Below are 25,717 nucleotides of genomic sequence, written 5' to 3' on the forward strand. Positions count from 1 at the left end.
CTCATCCCTCCCCTCTCTGCACCCTCTGTACCGCTCACTCTCTCTCCCACCTTCCCTCTCGTTCCATCTCTCCCTGCCCCCTCTTTTCACCCTCTCTCCCCCCACGGCCACCCTTCCGCCTGCTATTCCTCTCCCTCCCTCGTCTCCTCATCTCCATCTCACCTCTCTACCCGTTCCCCACCCCCCCGAACCAGTCTGTCGCCGTCACCCTCTCCCCTCTCCCCCTCATTCCCCGCCCTCCCCCGGCCACCCTTATCTCTCTCGACCACCCTCCCGCACACCCTCAATCTCCACCCACCCCGCACCCCCCCGCACTTCCTGACGCTGCTCTCGGTTCCTCTCTGCAGCAGACCTTCACCTGCTGTTTGCTGCAGTTGGTCAGACACCCCCCCCCACTGCCAAACTTGTCAACGCCGGCTTCCTCTGACAACGGTTGCTTCCCCTTTCTGGGCTCAGAGACGCAGAGAATCGGCGACAGGATGGACGACAGCGAGAATTACATGAACGTGAAGTTTGCAAAGACAGACTCGCGGTCTCCGTCCTGGGGTGAGAGGGGCGGAGGGTGGGAACTTTGTTCTGTGTTTGTCCTTGGGAGTGTGTGATGGGACGGTGCGGAGGGAGATTCACTCTGTGTCTGACCCCGGGAGTGTGTGATGGGACGGTGCGGAGGGAGATTCACTCTGTGTCTGACCCCGGGAGTGTGTGATGGGACGGTGCGGAGGGAGATTCACTCTGTGTCTGACCCCGGGAGTGTGTGATGGGACGGTGTGGAAGGTGATTCACTCTGTGTCTGACCCGGGACTGTGTGATGGGATGACGCGGAGGGAGATTCACTCTGTGTCTGACCCCGGGAGTGTGTGATGGGACGGTGTGGAGGGAGATTCTCTCTGTGTCTGACCCCTGGAGTGTCTGATGGGACGGTGGGGAGGGAGATTCACTCTGTGTCTGACCCCGGAACTGTGTGATGGGATGGCGTGGAGGGAGATTCACTCTGTGTCTGACCCCGGGAGTGTCTGATGGGACGGTGCGGAGGGAGATTCACTCTGTGTCTGACCCCGGGAGTGTGTGATGGGACGGTGCGGAGGGAGATTCACTCTGTGTCTGACGCCGGGAGTGTGTGATGGGACGGTGTGGAGGGAGATTCACTCTGTGTCTGACCCCGGGAGTGTGTGACGGGACGGTGTGGAGGGAGATTCACTCTGTGTCTGACCCCGGGAGTGTGTGATGGGACGGTGTGGAGGGAGATTCACTCTGTGTGTCTGACCCCGGGAGTGTCTGATGGGACGGCGTGGAGGGAGATTCACTCTGTGTCTGACCCCGGGAGTGTGTGACGGGACGGTGTGGAGGGAGCTTCACTCTGTGTCTGACCCCGGGCGTGTGTGATGGGACGGTGTGGAGGGAGCTTCACTCTGTGTCTGACCCCATTTGTTCTGTCCACAGATGAACCTGACGTATCGTACGTGGAATTAATTTCCAGAAACTCTCGGAACCCCGGCCCCAGGCAGCTGGTGGTCAGTTTCATCTTGGTTGGTTTGACTCTGTTTCGATGATGTGTCTGTCAGAAACATGGAAACGTAGAAATATGGAAAACTTCAAGCACAATCCAGGCCTTCGGCCCACAATGCTATGCTGAATCTCCCACTTCAACAACCCTCTTATTATTACTCCTTTCCAGAATCTGTCTCTCTATCTGCTCCCTGAGGTTCCTGTTACTATTGGGTGGTCTATAAAAAACACCCAGTAAAGTTATTGACCCTTCCTGTTTCTAACTTGCACCCACAGAGACTCAGTAGACAATCCCTCATGTCTTCCTCCTTTTCTGCAGCCGTGACACTATCTCTGATCAACAGTGCCAGTCCCCACCTCTTTTACCTCCCTCCCTGTCCTTTCTGAAACATCTAAAGCCTGGCACTTGACGTAATTATTCCTGCCCCTGAGCCATCCAAGTCTCTGTAAATGGCCACAACATCATAGATTCAAGTGCTGATCCAGGCTCTAAACTCACCCGTTTTGTTCATAATCCTCCTTGCATTAAAATAGACAGATCTCAAACCACCGGTCTGAGCACATCCCTTCTCTATCACCTGCCTATCCTCCCTCTCAACTATCTCCAAGCTTTCTCTATTTGTGAGCCAACCACCCCTTCCAACGTTTCTTCAGTTCAGTTCCGACCCCCAGCAATTAGAAACATAGAAACATAGAAAAATAGGTGCAGGAGTAGGATATTCGACCCTTCGAGTCTGCACCACCATTTATTATGATCCAACTCAGAACCCTGCCCAGCCTTCCCTCCATACCCCCTGATCCCCGTAGCCACAAGGGCCATATCTAACTCCCTCTTAAATATAGCCAATGAACTGGCCTCAACTGTTTCCTGTGGCAGAGAATTCCACAGATTCACCACTCTCTGTGTGAAGAAGTTTTTCCTAATCTCGGTCCTAAAAGGCTTCCCCTTTATCCTCAAACTGTGACCCCTCGTTCTGGACTTCCCAACATCGGGAACAATCTTTCTGCATCTAGCCTGTCCAATCTCTTTAGGATTTTATACGTTTCAATCAGATCCCCCCTCAATCTTCTAAATTCCAACAAGTACAAGCCCAGTTCATCCAGTCTTTCTTCATATGAAAGTCCTGCCATCCCAGAATCAATCTGGTGAACCTTCTTTGTACTCCCTCTATAGCAAGGATGTCTTTCCTCAGATTAGGGGACCAAAACTGCACACAATACTCCTGGTGTGGTCTCACCAAGGCCTTGTATAACTGCAGTAGTACCTCCCTGCTCCTGTACTCGAATCCTCTCGCTATAAATGCCAGCATACCATTTGCCTTTTTCACTGCCTGCTGTACCTGCATGCCCACTTTCAATGACTGGTGTATAATGACACCCAGGTCTCGTTGCACCTCCCCTTTTCCTAATCGGCCACCATTCAGATAATAATCTTTTCCTATTTTTGCCGCCAACATGGAAAACTTCACATTTATCCACATTAAATTGCATTTGCCATGAATTTGCCCACTCACCCAATCTATCCAAGTCACCCTGCATCCTCTTAGCATCCTCCTCACAGCTAACACTGCCACCCAGCTTCGTGCCATCCGCAAACTTGGAGGTGCTGCATTTAATTCCCTCATCCAAGTCATTAATTATTTTGTAAACAACTGGGGTCCCAGCACTGAGCCTTGCGGTACCCCACTAGTCACTGCCTGCCATTCTGAAAGGTCCCGTTTATTCCCACTCTTTGCTTCCTGTCTGCTAACCAATTCTCTATCCACATCAATACCTTACCCCCAATACTGTGTGCTTTAAGTTTGCACACTAATCTCCTGTGTGGGACCTTGTCAAAAGCCTTTTGAAAATCCAAATATACCACATCCACTGGTTCTCCCCTATGCACTCTACTAGTTACATCCTCAAAAAATTCTGTGAGATTCATCAGACGAGATTTTCCTTCCACAAATCCATGCTGACTTTGTCCGATGATTTCACCGCTTTCCAAATGTGCTGTTATCACATCTTTGATAACTGACTCCAGCAGTTTCCCTACCACCGACGTTAGGCTAACCGGTCTATAATTCCCTGGTTTCTCTCTCCCTCCTTTTTTAAAAAGTGGGGTTACATCAGCCACCCTCCAATCCTCAGGAACTAGTCCAGATTCAAACTCTCCCCAATAGCTTTAGCAAATCTCCCCGCCAGGATATCGGTCCCCCTCAGATTCCAGTGCAACCCGTCCTTTTTGTACCGTCACACCTGCCCCAGAAGAGTTCCCAATGAACCAGAAATCTGAATCCCTGCCCCCTGGTCCAATCTCTCAGTCACACATTTATCCTCCACCTCATTATATTCCTGTACTCACTGTCGCATGGCACAGGCAGTAATCTCACAACGACACAAAGGTTGGTGGTGTTGTAGATAGTGTAGAGGATTGTCCAAGATTGCAGAGAGACATTGACAGGATGCAGAAGTGGGCTGAGAAGTGGCAGATGGAGTTCAACCCGGAGAAGTGTGAGGTGATACACTTTGGAAGGACAAACTCCAAGGCAGAGTACAAAGTAAATGGCAGGATACTTGGTAGTGTGGAGGAGCAGAGGGATCTTGGGGTACATGTCCACGGATCCCTGAAAGTTGCCTCACAGGTGGATAGGATAGTTAAGAAAGCTTATGGGGTGTTAGCTTTCATAAGTCGAGGGATAGAATTTAAGAGTTGCGATGTAATGATGCAGCTCTATAAAACGCAGGTCAGGCCACACTTGGAGTACTGTGCCCAGTTCTGGTTGTCTCCCAGGTGCCAGGGTCCGGGGATGGATGGATAGGAAGGATGTGGAAGCATTGGAAAGGGTACAGAGGAGATTTACCAGGATGCTGCCTGGTTTAGAGAGTATGCATTATGGTCAGAGATTAAGGGAGCTAGGCCTTTACTCTTTGGAGAGAAGGAGGATGAGAGGAGACATGATAGAGGTGTACAAGATAATAAGAGGAATAGATAGAGTGGATAGCCAGCGCCTCTTCCCCAGGACACCACTGCTCAATACAAGAGGACATGGCTTTAAGGTAAGGGGTGGGAAGTTGAAGGGGGATATTAGAGGAAGGTTTCTTACTCAGAGTGGTTGGTGCGTGGAATGCACTGCCTGAGTCAGTGGTGGAGGCAGATACACTAGTAAAGTTTAAGAGACTACTAGACAGGTATATGGAGGAATTAAAGGTGGGGGGTTATATGGGAGGCAGGGTTTGAGGGTCGGCACAGCATTGTGGGCCGAAGGGCCTGTACTCTGCTGTACAATTTTATGTTCTATGTTCTATGTATCCCGAGATTACTACCTTTGTGGTCCTGCTTCTCACCTTCCTTCCTCACTCCCTGCCGTCTGTTTTCAGGACCTCCTCCCTTTTCCTACCCGTGTCGTTGGTACCAATATGTGCCACGACCTCTGGCTGTTCTCCTTCCCACTTCAGGATATCGTGGATGCTATCGGAAACGTCCCCGGACCCTGGCACCTGGGAGGCAAACGGCCAGCCGCGTTTCTTTCCCGAGTCCGCAGAATCTGCTGTCTGACCCCCTCCCCAACGATTGAGACCCCTGTCACTGCTGCCTTCTTCCTTCCGAGCCGCTGTTTCTGACCCTGGGTAAGCCATCTCCGCCCACAGTATTCGAACGGGAGTAGTGATTGTTCAGGGGACAGCCACAGGGGTGCTCTATGGCCCTGATTAACCCTGACGGACCACATAATTATAACATATAGTTACAGCAGTGCAAAGCAATACCGTAATTTGATGAAGAGCAGACCATGGGCACGGTAAAAAAAGAAGTCTCAAAGTCCCCGAGTCGATCGACTCCCGAGTCCCTGATAACAGGCGGCAAAAGGGAGAAACTCCCTGCCATAAACCCCCAGGCGCCGTCGACCTGCCGAGGCCTTGGAAGCAGCCGACCACAGCCGACACTGAGTCCGTCCGTCCGAAAACTCCGAGCCTCCGACCAGCCTCTCCGATACAGCCACCCGGGCGCCATCCTCTGCCGAGCGCCTTTGACCTCCCCCCGGCCGCTGAAACAAACAAAGTCGAGGATTTCGGGGCCTTCTGCTCCGTAGATTCCAGACCACACAGTAACAGCGGCCATTTCAGTAGTTTCTCCAGATGTTCCCCCGTACCCTCGCGTCCCTCTCCATCAAATCAGGATTGTGCATGGTCCCCTACCTGACAGATAGGCCACGCGCGCTGCGTCGTGCTGCCATCTTCTGCTCTCTTTCATACATCCTTTAAATTTGAGCAAATATGGGGCGACCCTTTATCCAAAATTTTCATTTCATTTGAATTATTACTCTTTTAATCTTTTTTTTTTTCCCGAAGTTTTAGATTTGATCAGAAAGTTGTTTATTCTCTCTTTTCATTTAAAACCCAATGTTTTTTCCTTTCTCTTCAGAAACTGGTAAGAGGAGAGTTGCTATTTTCATTTCTTTGTTATTATATATTTTATACTAGTTTAACAATATCTTTGACTTTGACAAAGTTTGTCTTAATCTTGGTTTATATTGTTACTGATATATATATTTGAACTAATTCTCCTCTGTATTATGCTTGTTAAAAAAAATCACTAAAAAATTAATGAAAGAAAGAAAGACGATCAGACGGAGGGGATGCGTGGGGAGGAGACACAATGAGCGAGCGGGCGTTCAGTAAGGATGGTGTGTTTTGGGCAGCGGGGTGCCTGGAGGGCCTTTGTGGGATGGCGGTATGAGAGGGGTGCCGTGGAATGGGGTGAAGAGGAAGTGGTGTTGGGGGGGGTAATGGCATGCCATGGGAGGGTCGGTGTGCTGGGAGTGCCGTGGGAGGGGCGATGAGGAGGAAGGGGGGCTGAGGAGGAAGCGATGTGGGACGGTGTGTGACCAAGGAACGGCCTGGAGGAGTGCTGAGGAGAGAGGGCAGCGGGAGAGGTGGTGATGGCGGAGCCCTGTCTCTCAGTTCTCTCTCTCTCACTTAATGTCTCTCTCTCTCTCTTCTCAATGTCTGTCTCTCTCTCTCTCAATGTCTCTCACTCTCTTCTCAATGTCTCTCTCTCTCAATGTCTCTCTCTTTTCTCAATGTCTCTCTCTCTTCTCAATGTCTGTCACTCTCTTTTCAATGTCTCTCTCTCTCTCAATGTCTCTCTCTCTTCTCAGTGTCTCTCTCTCTTCTCAATGTCTCTCTCTCTTCTCAATGTCTGTCTCTCTCTCTCTCAATGTCTCTCTCTCTTCTCAATGTCTCTCTCTCTTCTCAATGTCTCTCTCTTCCCAATGTCTCTCTCTTCCAATGTCTCTCTCTTCCCAATGTCTCTCTCTCTCTCAATGTCTCTCTCTCTTCTCAATGACTCTCTCTCTTCTCAATGTCTCTCTCTTCCAATGTCTCTCTCTTCTCAATGTCTCTCCCCCTTCTCAATGTCTCTCTCCCCTCAATGTCTCTCTCTCTTCACAATGTCTCTCTCTGCCTTCTCAATGTCTCTCTCTCTCCTCAATATTTCCCTCTCTCATCTCATGTCTCTCTCTCTCTTATTGTCTCTGTTCTCAATCTCTCTCTCTCCTAATGTCTCTCTCCTTCTCAGTATCTCTCTCTTCTCAATATCTCTCTCTCTCTCCTCAAAGTCTCTCTCTTAATGTCTCTCTCTTCTCAATGTCTCTCTCTCCTCAATGTCTCTCTCCTTCTCAATGTCTCTCCCTCTCAATGTCTCTCACTCTCTCAATGTCTCTCTCTCTTCTCAATGTCTCTCTCTCTTCTCAATGTCTCTCTCTTCCCAATGTCTCTCTCTCCTCAATGTCTCTCTATTGTCTCTCTCTCTCCTCAATGTCTCTCTCTTCTCAATGTCTCTCTCTCTTCTCAATTTCTTTCTCTCGCTTAATGTCTCTGTCTCCTCAATGTCTCTCAATGTCTCTCTCTCCTCATTGTCTCTCTCTCTCCTCCATGTTTCCCTCTCTCGTCTCCATGTCTCTCTCTCTCATTGTCTCTGCTCTCAATCTCTCTCTCTCCTAATGCCTCTCTCCTTTCTCAATATCTCTCTCTCTCTCCTCAATGCCTCTCTCTTCTCAATGTCCCTCTCTCTCTTCTCAATGTCTCTCTCTCTTTCTCTCCCTTCTCTCCCTCCCTCTCCCCCTCTCTTTCTTCTACCTCTCTCATTGTCCACTCGCTCTACATTCTCCCCTCTGTTGCACTCCCGCTCTCTACCACTCTCGCTCTCCCCCACGAAATCTTTCCCTCTCTCTCATTCTTGCCTCTTCCACCCTCTCTCTTCCCTCTCTTTTGCGATCTCTCCCTCACCCCTCTAACACCCTCCCACTATTACTCTCTTGCTCTGCTCTCTCTCTGTTCCCCTCCACCACACTCGATCCCCCTCTCTCGCCCCGTTCACTTTTCCCCATGCTCTCCTACTCTCCTGTCCTTCGCTCACACCTCTCCCACCCTCTCTGTCGATCGTTCTCTCCCCTCCGGCCTGCCCTCTTTCTCCCCTCCCTCGCTGGTTCTCATCCCTCCCTCTCCCACTCACTTTCCTTTCTCTCCCTCCCCTTTCTTCTCCTCTGTCTGCACGTCTCTGCCCCATTCTCTACCTCTCTCTCTTGTACTCTCTCTCTCCTCTCAATGTCTCTCTCTTCTGAATGTCTATCCCTCTCTTCTCAATGCCTCTCTCTCTCCCCTCAATGTCTCTCTCTCTTCTCAATGTCTCTCTCTCTCCTCGATGTCCCTCTCTCTCCTCAATGTCTCTCTCTCTCCTCAATGTCTCTCTCTCCTCTATGTCTCTCTCTCTCCTCAATGTCTCTCTCTCTTCTCAATGTCTCTCTCTCCTCAATGTCTCTCACTTCTCAATGTCTCTCTCTCTTCTCAATGTCTCTCTCTCTTCTCAATGTCTCTCTCTTCTCAATGTCTCTCTCTCTTCTCAATGTCTCTCTCTCCTCAATGTCTGTCTCTCTCCTCAATGTCTCTCTCTCTCTTAATCTCTCTCTTCTCAATGTCTCTCTCTCTCCTCAGTGTCTCTCTCCTCTCAATGTCTCTCTGTCTTAATCTCTCTTTCTTCTCAATGTCTCGCTCTTCTCAATCTCTCTCTCTTAATCTCTCTCTCTTCTCAATGTCTCTCTCTCTTAATGTCTCACTCTCTTCTCAATGTCTCTCTCTCTCTCCTCAATGTCTCTCTCTCTCCTCGATGTCTCTCTCTCTTCTCAATGTCTCTCTCTTCTCAATGTCTCTCTCTCTCCTCAATGTCTCTCTCTCTCCTCAATGTCTCTCTCTCCTCTATGTCTCTCTCTCTCCTCAATGTCTCTCTCTCTTCTCAATGTCTCTCTCTCCTCAATGTCTCTCACTTCTCAATGTCTCTCTCTCTTCTCAATGTCTCTCTCTCTTCTCAATGTCTCTCTCTTCTCAATGTCTCTCTCTCTTCTCAATGTCTCTCTCTCCTCAATGTCTGTCTCTCTCCTCAATGTCTCTCTCTCTCTTAATCTCTCTCTCTTCTCAATGTCTCTCTCTCTCCTCAGTGTCTCTCTCTTCTCAATGTCTCTCTCTCTTAATCTCTCTTTCTTCTCAATGTCTCGCTCTTCTCAATGTCTCGCTCTTCTCAATCTCTCTCTCTTAATCTCTCTCTCTTCTCAATGTCTCTCTCTCTTAATGTCTCACTCTCTTCTCAATGTCTCTCTCTCTCTCCTCAATGTCTCTCTCTCTCTCTCCTCAATGTCTCTCTCTCTCTTCTCAATGTCTCTCTCTCTTAATGTCTCTCTCTCTTCTCAATGTCTCTCTCTCTCCTCAATGTCTCTCACTCTCTCTTCTCAATGTCTCTCTCTCTTAATCTCGCTCTTTCTTAATCTCTCTCTCTTCTCAATGTCTCTCTCTCTTCTCAATGTCTCTCTCTCCTCAATGTCTTTCTCTCCTCAATGTCTCTCTCTCTTCTCAATGTCTCTCACTCTCTCTTCTCAATGTCTCTCTCTCTTCTCAATGTCTCTCTCTTCTCAATGTCTCTCTCTCTTAACGTCTCTCAATGTCTCTCTCTTCTCAATGTCTCTCTCTCTTAACGTCTCTCAATGTCTCTCTCTCTTAATGTCTCTCAATGTCTCTCACTTCTCAATGTCTCTCTCTCTCTTCTCAATGTCTCTCTCTCTCCTCCATGTCCCTCTCTCTCCTCAATGTCCCTCTCCCTGCTCAATGTCTCTCTTCTCAATGTCTCTCTCTCTCCTCAATGTCTCTCTCTCCTCAATGTCTCTCTCTCCTCAATGTCTCTCTCTTCTCAATGTCTCTCTCTCTTCTCAATGTCTCTCTCTCCTCAATGTCTCTCTCTCCTCAATGTCTGTCTCTTTCCTCAATGTCTCTCTCTTCTCAATGTCTCGCTCTTCTCAATGTCTCGCTCTTCTCAATGTCTCCCTCTCTCCTCAATGTCTCTCTCTCTCCTCAATGTCTCTCTCTCTCTCCTCAATGTCTCTCTCTCTTAATGTCTCTCTCTCTTCTCAATGTCTCTCTCTCTCCTCAATGTCTCTCACTCTCTCTTCTCAATGTCTCTCTCTTCTCAATGTCTCTCTCTCTTAATCTCGCTCTCTCTTAATCTCTCTCTCTCCTCAATGTCTCTCTCTCTCCTCAATGTCTCTCTCTCTTCTCAATGTCTCTCACTCTTCTCAATGTCTCTCACTCTCTCTTCTCAATGTCTCTCGCTTCTCAATGTCTCTCTCTTAATCTCACTCTCTCTTAATCTCTCTCTCTTCTCAATGTCTCTCTCATCTCAATGTCTCTCTCTCTCCTCAATGTCTCTCTCTCCTCAATGTCTCTCTCTCTTAATGTCCCTCTCTCTTCTCAATGTCTCTCACTCTCTCTCCTCAATGTCTCTCTCCCCAATGTCTCTCTCTCCTCAATGTCTCTCTGTCTCTTCTCAATGTCTGTCTCTCGGTTCTCAATGTCTCTCACTCTCTCTTCTCAATCTCTCTCTCTCTCTTAATGTCTCTCTCCTGAATGTCTCTCTCTTTTAATGTCTCTCTGTCCTCAATGTCTCTCTCTCTCTTCTCAATGTCTCTCTCTCTTCTCAATGTCTCTCTCTCAATGTCTCTCTCTTCTCAATGTCTCTCTCTCTCTTCTCAATCTCTCTCACTCTCTCAATGTCTCTCTCTCTTCTCAATGTCTCTCTCTCTCCCTTCTCAATCTCTCTCTCCCTTCTCAGTGTCTCTCTTCTCAATGTCTCGCTCTTCTCAATGTCTCCCTCTCTCCTCAATGTCTCTCTCTCTCCTCAATGTCTCTCTCTCTCTCCTCAATGTCTCTCTCTCTTAATGTCTCTCTCTCTTCTCAATGTCTCTCTCTCTCCTCAATGTCTCTCACTCTCTCTTCTCAATGTCTCTCTCTTCTCAATGTCTCTCTCTCTTAATCTCGCTCTCTCTTAATCTCTCTCTCTCCTCAATGTCTCTCTCTCTCCTCAATGTCTCTCTCTCTTCTCAATGTCTCTCACTCTTCTCAATGTCTCTCACTCTCTCTTCTCAATGTCTCTCGCTTCTCAATGTCTCTCTCTTAATCTCACTCTCTCTTAATCTCTCTCTCTTCTCAATGTCTCTCTCATCTCAATGTCTCTCTCTCTCCTCAATGTCTCTCTCTCCTCAATGTCTCTCTCTCTTAATGTCCCTCTCTCTTCTCAATGTCTCTCACTCTCTCTCCTCAATGTCTCTCTCCCCAATGTCTCTCTCTCCTCAATGTCTCTCTGTCTCTTCTCAATGTCTGTCTCTCGGTTCTCAATGTCTCTCACTCTCTCTTCTCAATCTCTCTCTCTCTCTTAATGTCTCTCTCCTGAATGTCTCTCTCTTTTAATGTCTCTCTGTCCTCAATGTCTCTCTCTCTCTTCTCAATGTCTCTCTCTCTTCTCAATGTCTCTCTCTCAATGTCTCTCTCTTCTCAATGTCTCTCTCTCTCTTCTCAATCTCTCTCACTCTCTCAATGTCTCTCTCCCTTCTCAATGTCTCTCTCTCTCCCTTCTCAATCTCTCTCTCCCTTCTCAGTGTCTCTCTTCTCAATGTCTCTCTCTTCTCAATGTCTCCCTCTTCTCAATGTCTCTCACTCTCTCAATGTCTCTCTCTCTTCTCAATGTCTCTCCCTCTCCTTTCTCAATCTCTCTCTCTCTCTCTCCCTTCTCAATCTCTCTCTCTCTCCTCAATGTCTCTCTCTCTCTCCCTTCTCAATCTCTCTCTCTCTTCTCAATGTCTCTCTCTCTCCTCAATGTCTCTCTCTCTCCTCAATGTCTCTCTCTCCCCTCAATGTCTCTCTCTCCTCAATGTCTCTCTCTCTTCTCAATGTCTCTCTCTCTCTTCTCAATGTCTCTCTCTCTTCTCAATGTCTCTCTCTCTTCTCAATGTCTCTCTCTCTCCCTTCTCAATCTCTCTCTCCCTTCTCAGTGTCTCTCTTCTCAATGTCTCTCTCTTCTCAATGTCTCCCTCTCCTCAATGTCTCTCACTTCTCAATGTCTCTCTCTCTTCTCAATGTCTCTCTCTCTTCTCAATGTCTCTCTCTTCTCAATGTCTCTCTCTCTTCTCAATGTCTCTCTCTCCTCAATGTCTGTCTCTCTCCTCAATGTCTCTCTCTCTCTTAATCTCTCTCTCTTCTCAATGTCTCTCTCTCTCCTCAGTGTCTCTCTCTTCTCAATGTCTCTCTCTCTTAATCTCTCTTTCTTCTCAATGTCTCGCTCTTCTCAATGTCTCGCTCTTCTCAATCTCTCTCTCTTAATCTCTCTCTCTTCTCAATGTCTCTCTCTCTTAATGTCTCACTCTCTTCTCAATGTCTCTCTCTCTCTCCTCAATGTCTCTCTCTCTCTCTCCTCAATGTCTCTCTCTCTCTTCTCAATGTCTCTCTCTCTTAATGTCTCTCTCTCTTCTCAATGTCTCTCTCTCTCCTCAATGTCTCTCACTCTCTCTTCTCAATGTCTCTCTCTCTTAATCTCGCTCTTTCTTAATCTCTCTCTCTTCTCAATGTCTCTCTCTCTTCTCAATGTCTCTCTCTCCTCAATGTCTTTCTCTCCTCAATGTCTCTCTCTCTTCTCAATGTCTCTCACTCTCTCTTCTCAATGTCTCTCTCTCTTCTCAATGTCTCTCTCTTCTCAATGTCTCTCTCTCTTAACGTCTCTCAATGTCTCTCTCTTCTCAATGTCTCTCTCTCTTAACGTCTCTCAATGTCTCTCTCTTCTCAATGTCTCTCTCTCTTAACGTCTCTCAATGTCTCTCTCTCTTAATGTCTCTCAATGTCTCTCACTTCTCAATGTCTCTCTCTCTCTTCTCAATGTCTCTCTCTCTCCTCCATGTCCCTCTCTCTCCTCAATGTCCCTCTCCCTGCTCAATGTCTCTCTTCTCAATGTCTCTCTCTCTCCTCAATGTCTCTCTCTCCTCAATGTCTCTCTCTCCTCAATGTCTCTCTCTTCTCAATGTCTCTCTCTCTTCTCAATGTCTCTCTCTCCTCAATGTCTCTCTCTCCTCAATGTCTGTCTCTTTCCTCAATGTCTCTCTCTTCTCAATGTCTCGCTCTTCTCAATGTCTCGCTCTTCTCAATGTCTCCCTCTCTCCTCAATGTCTCTCTCTCTCCTCAATGTCTCTCTCTCTCTCCTCAATGTCTCTCTCTCTTAATGTCTCTCTCTCTTCTCAATGTCTCTCTCTCTCCTCAATGTCTCTCACTCTCTCTTCTCAATGTCTCTCTCTTCTCAATGTCTCTCTCTCTTAATCTCGCTCTCTCTTAATCTCTCTCTCTCCTCAATGTCTCTCTCTCTCCTCAATGTCTCTCTCTCTTCTCAATGTCTCTCACTCTTCTCAATGTCTCTCACTCTCTCTTCTCAATGTCTCTCGCTTCTCAATGTCTCTCTCTTAATCTCACTCTCTCTTAATCTCTCTCTCTTCTCAATGTCTCTCTCATCTCAATGTCTCTCTCTCTCCTCAATGTCTCTCTCTCCTCAATGTCTCTCTCTCTTAATGTCCCTCTCTCTTCTCAATGTCTCTCACTCTCTCTCCTCAATGTCTCTCTCCCCAATGTCTCTCTCTCCTCAATGTCTCTCTGTCTCTTCTCAATGTCTGTCTCTCGGTTCTCAATGTCTCTCACTCTCTCTTCTCAATCTCTCTCTCTCTCTTAATGTCTCTCTCCTGAATGTCTCTCTCTTTTAATGTCTCTCTGTCCTCAATGTCTCTCTCTCTCTTCTCAATGTCTCTCTCTCTTCTCAATGTCTCTCTCTCAATGTCTCTCTCTTCTCAATGTCTCTCTCTCTCTTCTCAATCTCTCTCACTCTCTCAATGTCTCTCTCTCTTCTCAATGTCTCTCTCTCTCCCTTCTCAATCTCTCTCTCCCTTCTCAGTGTCTCTCTTCTCAATGTCTCGCTCTTCTCAATGTCTCCCTCTCTCCTCAATGTCTCTCTCTCTCCTCAATGTCTCTCTCTCTCTCCTCAATGTCTCTCTCTCTTAATGTCTCTCTCTCTTCTCAATGTCTCTCTCTCTCCTCAATGTCTCTCACTCTCTCTTCTCAATGTCTCTCTCTTCTCAATGTCTCTCTCTCTTAATCTCGCTCTCTCTTAATCTCTCTCTCTCCTCAATGTCTCTCTCTCTCCTCAATGTCTCTCTCTCTTCTCAATGTCTCTCACTCTTCTCAATGTCTCTCACTCTCTCTTCTCAATGTCTCTCGCTTCTCAATGTCTCTCTCTTAATCTCACTCTCTCTTAATCTCTCTCTCTTCTCAATGTCTCTCTCATCTCAATGTCTCTCTCTCTCCTCAATGTCTCTCTCTCCTCAATGTCTCTCTCTCTTAATGTCCCTCTCTCTTCTCAATGTCTCTCACTCTCTCTCCTCAATGTCTCTCTCCCCAATGTCTCTCTCTCCTCAATGTCTCTCTGTCTCTTCTCAATGTCTGTCTCTCGGTTCTCAATGTCTCTCACTCTCTCTTCTCAATCTCTCTCTCTCTCTTAATGTCTCTCTCCTGAATGTCTCTCTCTTTTAATGTCTCTCTGTCCTCAATGTCTCTCTCTCTCTTCTCAATGTCTCTCTCTCTTCTCAATGTCTCTCTCTCAATGTCTCTCTCTTCTCAATGTCTCTCTCTCTCTTCTCAATCTCTCTCACTCTCTCAATGTCTCTCTCCCTTCTCAATGTCTCTCTCTCTCCCTTCTCAATCTCTCTCTCCCTTCTCAGTGTCTCTCTTCTCAATGTCTCTCTCTTCTCAATGTCTCCCTCTTCTCAATGTCTCTCACTCTCTCAATGTCTCTCTCTCTTCTCAATGTCTCTCCCTCTCCTTTCTCAATCTCTCTCTCTCTCTCTCCCTTCTCAATCTCTCTCTCTCTCCTCAATGTCTCTCTCTCTCTCCCTTCTCAATCTCTCTCTCTCTTCTCAATGTCTCTCTCTCTCCTCAATGTCTCTCTCTCTCCTCAATGTCTCTCTCTCCCCTCAATGTCTCTCTCTCCTCAATGTCTCTCTCTCTTCTCAATGTCTCTCTCTCTCTTCTCAATGTCTCTCTCTCTTCTCAATGTCTCTCTCTCTTCTCAATGTCTCTCTCTCTCCCTTCTCAATCTCTCTCTCCCTTCTCAGTGTCTCTCTTCTCAATGTCTCTCTCTTCTCAATGTCTCCCTCTTCTCAATGTCTCTCACTCTCTCAATGTCTCTCTCTCTTCTCAATGTCTCTCCCTCTCCTTTCTCAATCTCTCTCTCTCTCCCTTCTCAATCTCTCTCTCTCTCCTCAATGTCTCTCTCTCTCTCCCTTCTCAATCTCTCTCTCTCTTCTCAATGTCTCTCTCTCCTCAATGTCTCTCTCTCTCCTCAATGTCTCTCTCTCCCCTCAATGTCTCTCTCTCCTCAATGTCTCTCTCTCTTCTCAATGTCTCTCTCTCTCTTCTCAATGTCTCTCTCTCTTCTCAATGTCTCTCTCTCTTCTCAATGTCTCTCTCTCTCTCCTCAATATCTCTCTCTCCTCAATGTCTCTCTCTCTTTTAATGTCTCTCTCTCCTCAATGTCTCTCTCTTCTCAATGTCTCTCTCTCTCCTCAATGTCTCTCTCTTTTAATGTCTCTCTCTCCTCAATGTCTCTCTCTCTCCTCAATGTCTCTCTCTCTCCTCAATATCTCTCTCTTCTCAATGTCTCTCTCTTCTCAATGTCTCTCTCTTCTCAATGTCTCTCTCTTCTCAATGTCTCTCGCTTCTCAATGTCTCTCTCTTAATCTCACTCTCTCTTAATCTCTCTCTCTTCTCAATGTCTCTCTCATCTCAATGTCTCTCTCTCTCCTCAATGTCTCTCTCTCCTCAATGTCTCTCTCTCTTAATGTCCCTCTCTCTTCTCAATGTCTCTCACTCTCTCTCCTCAATGTCTCTCTCCCCAATGTCTCTCTCTCCTCAATGTCTCTCTGTCTCTTCTCAATGTCTGTCTCTCGGTTCTCAATGTCTCTCACTCTCTCTTCTCAATCTCTCTCTCTCTCTTAATGTCTCTCTCCTGAATGTCTCTCTCTTTTAATGTCTCTCTGTCCTCAATGTCTCTCTCTCTCTTCTCAATGTCTCTCTCTCTTCTCAATGTCTCTCTCTCAATGTCTCTCTCTTCTCAATGTCTCTCTCTCTCTTCTCAATCTCTCTCACTCTCTCAATGTCTCTCTCTCTTCTCAATGTCTCTCTCTCTCCCTTCTCAATCTCTCTCTCCCTTCTCAGTGTCTCTCTTCTCAATGTCTCTCTCTTCTCAATGTCTCCCTCTTCTCAATGTCTCTCACTCTCTCAATGTCTCTCTCTCTTCTCAATGTCTCTCCCTCTCCTTTCTCAATCTCTCTCTCTCTCCCTTCTCAATCTCTCTCTCTCCTCAATGTCTCTCTCTCTCTCCCTTCTCAATCTCTCTCTCTCTTCTCAATGTCTCTCTCTCTCCTCAATGTCTCTCTCTCTCCTCAATGTCTCTCTCTCCCCTCAATGTCTCTCTCTCCTCAATGTCTCTCTCTCTTCTCAATGTCTCTCTCTCTTCTCAATGTCTCTCTCTCTCCCTTCTCAATCTCTCTCTCCCTTCTCAGTGTCTCTCTTCTCAATGTCTCTCTCTTCTCAATGTCTCCCTCTTCTCAATGTCTCTCACTCTCTCAATGTCTCTCTCTCTTCTCAATGTCTCTCCCTCTCCTTTCTCAATCTCTCTCTCTCTCCCTTCTCAATCTCTCTCTCTCTCCTCAATGTCTCTCTCTCTCCCTTCTCAATCTCTCTCTCTCTTCTCAATGTCTCTCTCTCTCCTCAATGTCTCTCTCTCTCCTCAATGTCTCTCTCTCCCCTCAATGTCTCTCTCTCCTCAATGTCTCTCTCTCTTCTCAATGTCTCTCTCTCTCTTCTCAATGTCTCTCTCTCTTCTCAATGTCTCTCTCTCTTCTCAATGTCTCTCTCTCTCTCCTCAATATCTCTCTCTCCTCAATGTCTCTCTCTCTTTTAATGTCTCTCTCTCCTCAATGTCTCTCTCTTCTCAATGTCTCTCTCTCTCCTCAATGTCTCTCTCTTTTAATGTCTCTCTCTCCTCAATGTCTCTCTCTCTCCTCAATGTCTCTCTCTCTCCTCAATATCTCTCTCTTCTCAATGTCTCTCTCTTCTCAATGTCTCTCTCTTCTCAATGTCTCTCTCTTCTCAATGTCTCTCCCTCTTCTCAATGTCTCTCTCTTCTCAATGTCTCTCTCTTCTCAATGTTTCTCTCTCTTCTCAATGTCTCTCTCTCTTCTCAATGTCTGTCTCTCTTCTCAATGTCTCTCTCTGTTCTCGATGTCTGTCTGTCTCTCCTCTTTATGTCTCTCCCTGGCAGATGGTCTGACCTCCACCTACTCAGAGCTGAACTTCCGGAGGGACGAGCCCCTCATCGAAGACATCGGCGATCCTCCTGTTACCTCAGAACCCGGGGGGCAGCCACTCGCTGCTCGAACAGGTCAGAGTTCACAGTAATGGCCTCTTTCTGCAGGGGCCACGCCTCACACGCCGAAGCGCCCGAGTTTCTGTCGCATCTACCTCGACCATTTCATCTGGCAGCTCGTTCCTTAGACGGATCACATCTTGGTTATAAAAAAGCTTGTCCCCAGTGAAAAACTTTTCCCCTGTCACCTTAAACCTGTGCCCTCTGGTTCTGGATTCCTCGACCCCGGGGAAAAGTCTGTGCACACTCATCCTATCTGTGCCCCTCGTGGTTTTACACACCTCTGTAAGGTCACCCCTACGCTCCAAGGAATAAAGTCCCAAACTCCCGACCTCTCTCCGTCACTCAGTCCCTCGAGTCCCGGCGACATCCTCGTAAATCTCCCTTCGCACTCTCTCCAGCTCAGCGGCATCTTTCCTACAGCGGGGCGACCGAAACCGAACACCGTACTCCCAGTGCGGCCTCGCCGACGTCTCGTACGACTGGGACGTGACCCCCCCCGACTCCCGTACTCAGTGTCCTGACTGATGAAGGGCAGCGTGTCGAACGCCTTCTTCACCGTCCCGTCCACCTGTGACTCCACTTTCAGGGAACCGTGTCCCTGTACCCCTGGGTCCCTCTGTTCTACAACGCTCCCGGGGTCCCCGTCTACCTGTGACTCCACTTTCGGAGAACCGTGTCCCCGTACCCCTGGGTCACTCTATCTTCCCTCAATGTCTCTCTCTCTTCCCAATGTCTCTCTCTCTCTTCTCAATGTCTCTCTCTCTTAATGTCTCTCTCTCTTCTCAATGTCTCTCTCACCTCAATGTCTCTCGCTCCTCAATGTCTCTCTGTCTCTTCTCAATGTCTGTCTCTCGGTTCTCAATGTCTCTCTCTCTTTCTCTCCCTTCTCTCCCTCCCTCTCCCCCTCTCTCTCTTCCACCTCTCTCTTCGTCCACTCGCTCTACATTCTCCCCTCTGTTGCACTCCCGCTCTCTACCACTCTCGCTCTCCCCCACGAACTCTTTCCCTCTCTCTCGTTCCTGCCTCTTCCACCCTCTCTCTTCCCTCTCTTTTGCGATCTCTCTCTCACCCCTCCAACACCCTCCCACTATTACCCTCTTGCTCCGCGCTCTCTCTCTGTTCCCCTCCACCACACTCGATCCCCCTCTCTCGCCCCGTTCACTTTTCCCCATGCTCTCCTACTCTCCTGTCCTTCGCTCACACCTCTCCCACCCTCTCTGTCGATCGTTCTCTCCCCTCCGGCCTGCCCTCTTTCTCCCCTCCCTCGCTGGTTCTCATCCCTCCCTCTCCCAGTCACTTTCCTTTCTCTCCCTTCCCTTTCTTCTCCTCTGTCTGCACGACTCTCTGCCCCATTCTCTACCTCTCTCTCTTGTTCTCTCTCTCTCCCCTCAATGTCTATCTCTCTTAATGTCTCTCAATGTCTCTCTCTTCTCAATGTCTCTCTCTCTTAATGTCTCTCAATGTCTCTCTCTCTTAATGTCTCTCAATGTCTCTCTCTTCTCAATGTCCCTCTCTCCTCAATGTCCCTCTCTCCTCAATGTCCCTCGCTTCTCAATGTCTCTCTCCCTTCTCAATGTCTCTCTCTCCTCAATGTCTCTCTCTCTTCTCAATGTCTCTCTCTCCTCTCAATGTCTCTCTCTCCTCTCAATATCTCTCTCTCCTCAATGTCTCTCTCTTCTCAATGTCTCTCACTCTCTCTTCTCATTATCTCTCTCTCTCCTCAATGTCTCTCTCTCTTCTCAATGTCTCTTTCTCTTCTCAATGTCTCTCTCTCCTCAATGTCTCTCTCTCTTCTCAATGTCTATCTCTCCTCAATGTCTCTCTCTCTCCTCAATGTCTCTCTCTTCTCAATGTCTCTCTCTGTCCTCAATGTCTGTCTCTCTTCTCAATGTCTCTCTCTCTTCTCGATGTCTGTCTGTCTCTCCTCTTTATGTTTCTCCCTGGCAGATGGTCTGACCTCCACCTACTCAGAGCTGAACTTCCGGAGAGACGAGCCCCTCATCGAGGACATTGAGGATCCTCCTGTTACCTCAGAACCCGGGGGGCAGCCACTCGCTGCTCGAACAGGTCAGAGTTCACAGTAATGGCCTCTTTCTGCAGGGGCCACGGGTCACACGCCGAAGCGCCCGAGTTTCTGTCGCATCTACCTCGACCATTTCATCAGGCAGCTCGTTCCTTAGACAGATCACATCTTGGTTAAGAAAGCTTGTCCCCAGTGAAAAACTTTTCCCCTCTCACCTTAAACCTGTGCCCTCTGGTTCTGGATTCCCCGACCCTGGGGAAAAGACTGTGCACGTTCACCCTATCTGTGCCCCTCGTGGTTTTACACACCTCTGTAAGGTCACCCCTACGCTCCAAGGAATAAAGTCCCAACCTGCCCGACCTCTCTCCGTCACTCAGTCCCTCGAGTCCCGGCGACATCCTCGTAAATCTCCCTCCGCACTCTTTCCAGCTCAGCGGCATCTTTCCTACAGCAGAGCGACAAAAACCGAACACCGTACTCCCAGTGCGGCCTCACCGACGTCTCGTACGACTGGGACGTGACCCCCCCCGACTCCCGTACTCAGTGTCCTGACTAATGAAGGCCAGCGTGTCGAACGCCTTCTTCACCGTCCCATCTACCTGTGACTCCACTTTCAGGGAACCATGTCCCCATACCCCTGTTTCCCTCTGTTTAACAATACTCCCCAGGGTCCCTCTCTACCTGTGACTCCACTTTAAGGGAACCGTGTCCCTGTACCCCTGGGTCCCTCTGGTCTAAAACACTCCCCAGGGTGCTGGGTCCCCTTGTTCCACAACACTCCCCCCGGGTCCCTCTCGTTCACTGTGGATGTCCTACTCCAGCTTCTCCTCCCGAAATACAATGGCTCGCACTTCTCTGAATTAAACTGCATTTGCCACTCTTTGGCCCACGTCCCCAGCTAAATGAGATTGCACTGTAGGAAATGACTGTCTTCGCTGTTGACCCCACCACCAAAGTTTGTGTCGTCTGCAAGCTTGCCGACCACGTCTTGTACAATCTGCCGCAAACGGTCGATAGAGTTGACAAAGATCACTAGTCCAACACCAACCCTGTGGTGAGCACCGCCGGTGACGGACTTCCCGTCTGAGGAGGAGAGAGCGCGGACGGTGGGTGGGAGGGAGTCCCCAGTGGGGGAGACGGCTGAATTCACGCACACGCTGAATGGGCTCTCTGCAGGTGCGGATAAACAGGAGCCGAGAGAGAACCTCGGAGACAGATCGTACCGGAAGATCTGCCCATCCTGCCTCGTCACGTTCTCCGTCATCGCGATCGTGGCCGGGCTCTCGATCCATGGTGAGTTTAACGGGGCTCCGACCGCAGGCAAGCAGAGTGGAACGAAATGTTAGTGTAAGCCCTGACGGTGACACCGACACATCCCTGACTGCGACACCGGGGAGCCCACACGGTGAGTCCATCACCTCCCCACCTCACCGTAACGCCGGCAGACTCCAAACCGTTCCTGTGACCCGACCTTTACCCTGGTACAACCAAATGCCAGCGTGACGCAGGAACACGACACCAGCTCGCCGTGACTCCGGCATGCCCCTCACAGTCTCACCGTGAGTATAAGACCATAAGACTATAATACGTAGGAGCAGAGCTAGTCCATTTGGCCCATCGAGTCCGCTCCGCCATTCGATCTTGGCTGATCCTTTTTCTTCCCCCATCTCCTCCTTGGCCCCAGTTCCCGGCCTTCTCCCCGTAATCTTTGATCCCGTGTCCAATCAAGAACCTATCAATCTCGGCCTTAAATACACCCAATGACCTGGCCTCCACAGCTGCCCGTGGTAACAAATTCCACGAATTCACCACCCTCTGGCGAAAGAAATTTCTCCGTATCCCTGTTTTGAAAGGGCGCCCCTCTATCCTGAGGCTGTGCCCTCTTGTTCTAGACTCCCCCACCATGGGAAACATCCTTTCCACATCTATTCTGTCTAGGCCTTTCAACATTTGAAAGGTTACAATGAGATCCCCCCTCATCCTTCTGAATTCCAGCGAGTACAGACCCAGAGCCATCAAACATTCATCGTACGATAACCCTTTCATTCCCGGAATCATCCTTGTGAACCTCCTCTGGACCCTCTCCAATGCCAGCACATCCTTTCTAAGACGAGGGGCCCAAAACTGTTCACAATACTCAAGGTGAAGCCTCACCAGTGCCTCATGAAGCCTCAACATCACATCCCTGCTCTTGTATTCTCGACCTCTTGAAATGAATGCTAACATTGCATTTGCCTTCATCGCCACCAACTCGACCTGCAAGTTAACCTTCAGGGTGTTCTGCACAAGGACTCCGAAGTCTGTCTGTATCTCAGATTCCTGGATTTTCTCCCCGTTTAGAAAATAGTCCACACATTTATTTCTACTACCAAAGTGGGCATTACCATGCATTTCCCAACATTATATTTCATTTGCCAATTTCTTGCCCTTTCTCTAAATCTGTCTAAGTCGTTCTGCATCCTACCCGTTTCCTCAACACTACCTGCCCCTCCACCAGTCTTCATATCATCTGCAAACTTGGCAACAAGGCTCTATTCCATCATTTAAATCATTAATATACAGCATAAAAAGACGTTGTTTCAACACCGACCCCGCGGAACAGAACTAGTCACTGGCAGCCGAAGAGAAAAGGATCATTTTATTCCCAGTCACACCCCTTAACGTGATACCGACACACCGCTCACTGTAGCACTGACAGACGATTCACCGTGACAATGACATCCCCTTCACGACCTCTCTCAGTGTTACAGATCCGTCAGTCTCTGATCGCCTCCGATCAAAAGTACCAGAGACTTCTGGAAGAATATCAGGAGATGAACAGGACCCAGCGCCAACGCCGACTGCAAAACGACGAGCTGAACTCAACCCTTGAATACAGGACAACCGAGAATTCACGCCTGGATCTCTCCCTGAGGACCTGTCTCAAGAATGTCTCCGTCCTCGAAAGCAAGTTACTTGTTCTCGAAAGCAACCACTCCACCCTTGAAAACAAGGTGTTAGTCCTGGAAAGCAACCTCTCCGTCCTGAGCAGCAATCTCTCTGATCAGCGCCAAATGCAAACCCATCTCCTTGACAACTTCAGACACCTCGAAATGAAGTACGGAACTCTCAACGAAACCAAGGCTGAAATCTGCCAACTGCTGTCCAGTAGAAAGGGTGAGATAACATCCACACTTCCCACGCTACTAATCACAAGGCAGAGATGGGAGGGGAGGCTGTAGTCTGGGGCTGATATCGGGACTGTACGATGAGACGTGCGGCGATTCCCGGCAAGTGCGTAAACGGACGGTGTAGCGCAAGCGACACCTAGTGTCTGATCCCGGCAAGTGCGTGAATGGACGGTGTAGCGGGAGCGACACCTAGTGCCTGAATGCGGGCAGTGCGTGAAGGGACGGTGTGACGGGAGCGACACCTAGTGTCTGGACCCGGGAGTGCAATGTTATCGCTGCACAGGAGGAGCTTCACTCTGCGTTCGATAGGACGAGGGGAGAAGCTCTGATCTCTGAATATGAGTGGCGTAATAGTGTGGAGGGAGATTCACTCAGTGTCTGACCCCGGGAGTGTGTGATGGGACGGTGTGGAGGGAGATTCACTCTGTGTCTGACCCCGGGAGTGTGTGATGGGACGGTGCGGAGGGAGATTCACTCTGTGTCTGACTCTGGGAGTCCGTGATCGGACAGTGTGGAGGGAGATTCACTCTGTGTCTGACCCCGGGAGTGTGTGATGGGACGATGTGGAGGGAGATTCCCTCTGTGTCTGACCCCGGGAGTGTGTGATGGGACGGTGCAGAGGGAAACATAGAAACATAGAAAATAGGTGCAGGAATAGGCCATTCGGCCCTTCGAGCCTGCACCGGCATTCAGTACGATCACGGCTGATCATCCAACTCAGAACCCTGTACCTGCCTTCCCTCCATACCCCCTGATCCCTTTAGCCTCAAGGGCCATATCTAACTCCCTGCAATGAACTGGCCTCAACTGTTTCTTGTGACAGAGAATTCCACAGATTCACCACTCTCTGTGTGAAGAAGTTTTTCCTCATCTCGGTGCTAAAAGGCTTCCCCTTTATCCTCAAACTGTGACCCCTCGTTCTGGACTTCCCCAACATCGGGAACAATCTTCCTGCATCTAGCCTTTCCAATCCCTTTAGGATTTTATACTTTTCAATAAAATTCCCCCCTCAATCTTCTAAATTCCAACGAGTATAAGCCCAGTCAATCCAGTCTTTCATCATATGAAAGTCCTGCCATCCCAGGAATCAATCTGGTGAACCTTCTTTGAACTCCCTCTATGGCAAGAATGTCTTTCCTCAGATTAGGGGACCAAAACTGCACACAATACTCCAGGTGTGGTCTCACCAAGGTCTTGTACAACTGCAGTAGTACCTTCCTGCTCCTGTACTCGAATCCTCTTGTTATAAATGCCAGCATACCATTCGCCTTTTTCACCGCCTGCTGTACCTGCATGCCCACTTTCAATGACTGGTGTATAATGACACCCAGGTCTCATTGCACCTCCCCTTTTCCTAATCGGCCACCATTCAGATAATAATCTGTTTTCCTATTTTTGCCACTAAAGTCGATAACCTCACGTTTATGCACGTTAAGTTGCAACTGCCATGAATTTGCCCACTCACCTAACCTATCCAAGTCACCCTGCATCCTCTTAGCATCCTCCTCACAGCTAACACTGCCGCCCAGCTTCGTGTCTCATCCGCAAACTTGGAGATGCTGCATTTAATTCCCTCATCCAAGTCATTAATTATATTGTAAACAACTGGGGTCCCAGTACTGAGCCTTGCGGTACCCCACTAGTCACCGCCTGCCATTCTGAAAAGGTCCGTTTATTCCCACTCTTTGTTTCCTGTCTGCCAACCAATTCTCTATCCACATCAATACCTTATCCCCAATACCATGTGCTTTAAGTTTGCACACTAATCTCCTGTGTGGGACCTTGTCAAAAGCTTTTGAAAATCCAAATATAACACATCCACTGGTTCTCCCCTATCCACTCTACTAGTTACATCCTCAAAAAATTCTATGTGAGGCTAACTGGTCAATAATTCCCTTTGTCCTCCTCTGCTGGACTCTGAATTTCTTCCAGTCCTCAGGTGTACCACTTTTATGTGAGCCACATAAATAATCTTCCGGAAATAGTAGGGGACAGAAGGTCCAGTGAGATGGAGGAACTGAGCAAAATACATGTTAGTAGGGAAGTGGTGTTAGGTAAATTGAAGGGGTTAAAGGCAGATAAATCCCCAGGGCCAGATGGTCTGCATCCCAGAGTGCTTAAGGAAGTAGCCCAAGAAATAGTGGATACATTAGTGATAATTTTTCAAAACTCGTTAGATTCTGGACTAGTTCCTGAGGATTGGAGGGTGCCTAATGTAACCCCACTTTTTAAAAAAGGAAGGAGAGAGAACCGGGGAATTATAGACCGGTTAGCCTAACATCGGTGGTGGGAAAATCCTAGAGTCAGTTATCAAAGATGTGATAACAGCACATTTGGAAAGTGGTGAAATCATCGGACAAAGTCAGCATTGATTTGTGAAAGGAAAATCATGTCTGACGAATCTCATAGAATTTTTTGAGGATATAACTAGTAGAGTGGATAGGGGAGAACCAGTGGATGTGTTATATTTGGATTTTCAAAAGGCTTTTGACAAGGTCCCACACAGGAGATTAGTGTGCAAACTTAAAGCACACGGTATTGGGGGTAAGGTATTGATGTGGATAGAGAATTGGTTAGCAGACAGGAAGCAAAGAGTGGGAATAAACGGGACCTTTTCAGAATGGCAGGCAGTAACTAGTGGGGTACCGCAAGGCTCAGTGCTGGGACCCCAGCTGTTTACAATCTATATTAATGACTTAGACGAGGGAATTAAATGCAGCATCTCCAAGTTTGCGGATGACACGAAGCTGGGCGGCAGTGTTAGCTGTGAGGAGGATGCTGAGAGGATGCAGGGTGACTTGGATAGGTTAGGTGAGTGGGCAAATTCATGGCAGATGCAATTTGGTGGAGGGAGTCTGACCCCGGTAATTTGTGTGATGGGTCGGTGTGTATCTGACTTCCGGCAGTTGTATTGTACGATACGGAGAAGTATTCACTGTTCCTTGTTCCTGATTTCCAGAAGAACCGTGTTTCCTGGACTGGATGAAAATTGAAGACAGCTGTTATTTCATATCGAAGTTTAAAAAATCTTATGATGAAGCGAAAGAATATTGTTCGAAGTTTAATTCAAAGCTTCTTGAAATAAATTCAGAAGAGGAAGAGGTATGTGTCAATTCGACAGAAGATATATCGACACCAGAGTGAATCTCCCTCCACACCGTCCCATCACACGCTCCCGGGGTCAGACACAGAGTGAAT

At 48.3% G+C, this 25,717-nt stretch overlaps 2 protein-coding genes across 5 annotated transcripts in view; both read left to right on the forward strand.

The window, feature by feature from the left end:
• Positions 1–337: 337 nt before the first annotated feature.
• The window catches only part of LOC140192536 (uncharacterized), a 65,254-nt gene continuing 39,874 nt past the window's right edge, over positions 338–25,717 (forward strand). For all 4 annotated transcript variants that reach the window (XM_072250098.1, XM_072250100.1, XM_072250099.1 and 1 more), the window contains exon 1: positions 338–546. In XM_072250098.1, the coding sequence (XP_072106199.1) occupies positions 480–546 (67 nt within the window). In that variant the 5' untranslated portion in view covers positions 338–479. The remainder of the gene's footprint in view (positions 547–25,717) is intronic.
• The window catches only part of LOC140192535 (uncharacterized), a gene marked incomplete at its 5' end in the record, with an annotated part of 28,780 nt that continues 4,534 nt past the window's right edge, over positions 1,472–25,717 (forward strand). The window contains 6 exons of the mRNA XM_072250096.1: positions 1,472–1,526; positions 17,219–17,338; positions 19,274–19,393; positions 20,526–20,642; positions 22,092–22,505; positions 25,479–25,621. Of these exons, the coding sequence (XP_072106197.1) occupies positions 1,472–1,526; positions 17,219–17,338; positions 19,274–19,393; positions 20,526–20,642; positions 22,092–22,505; positions 25,479–25,621 (969 nt within the window). The remainder of the gene's footprint in view (positions 1,527–17,218; positions 17,339–19,273; positions 19,394–20,525; positions 20,643–22,091; positions 22,506–25,478; positions 25,622–25,717) is intronic.

Source organism: Mobula birostris, unplaced genomic scaffold (assembly GCF_030028105.1).
Source record: "Mobula birostris isolate sMobBir1 unplaced genomic scaffold, sMobBir1.hap1 scaffold_1604, whole genome shotgun sequence".
NCBI classification, from domain to species: Eukaryota; Metazoa; Chordata; class Chondrichthyes; order Myliobatiformes; family Myliobatidae; genus Mobula; species Mobula birostris.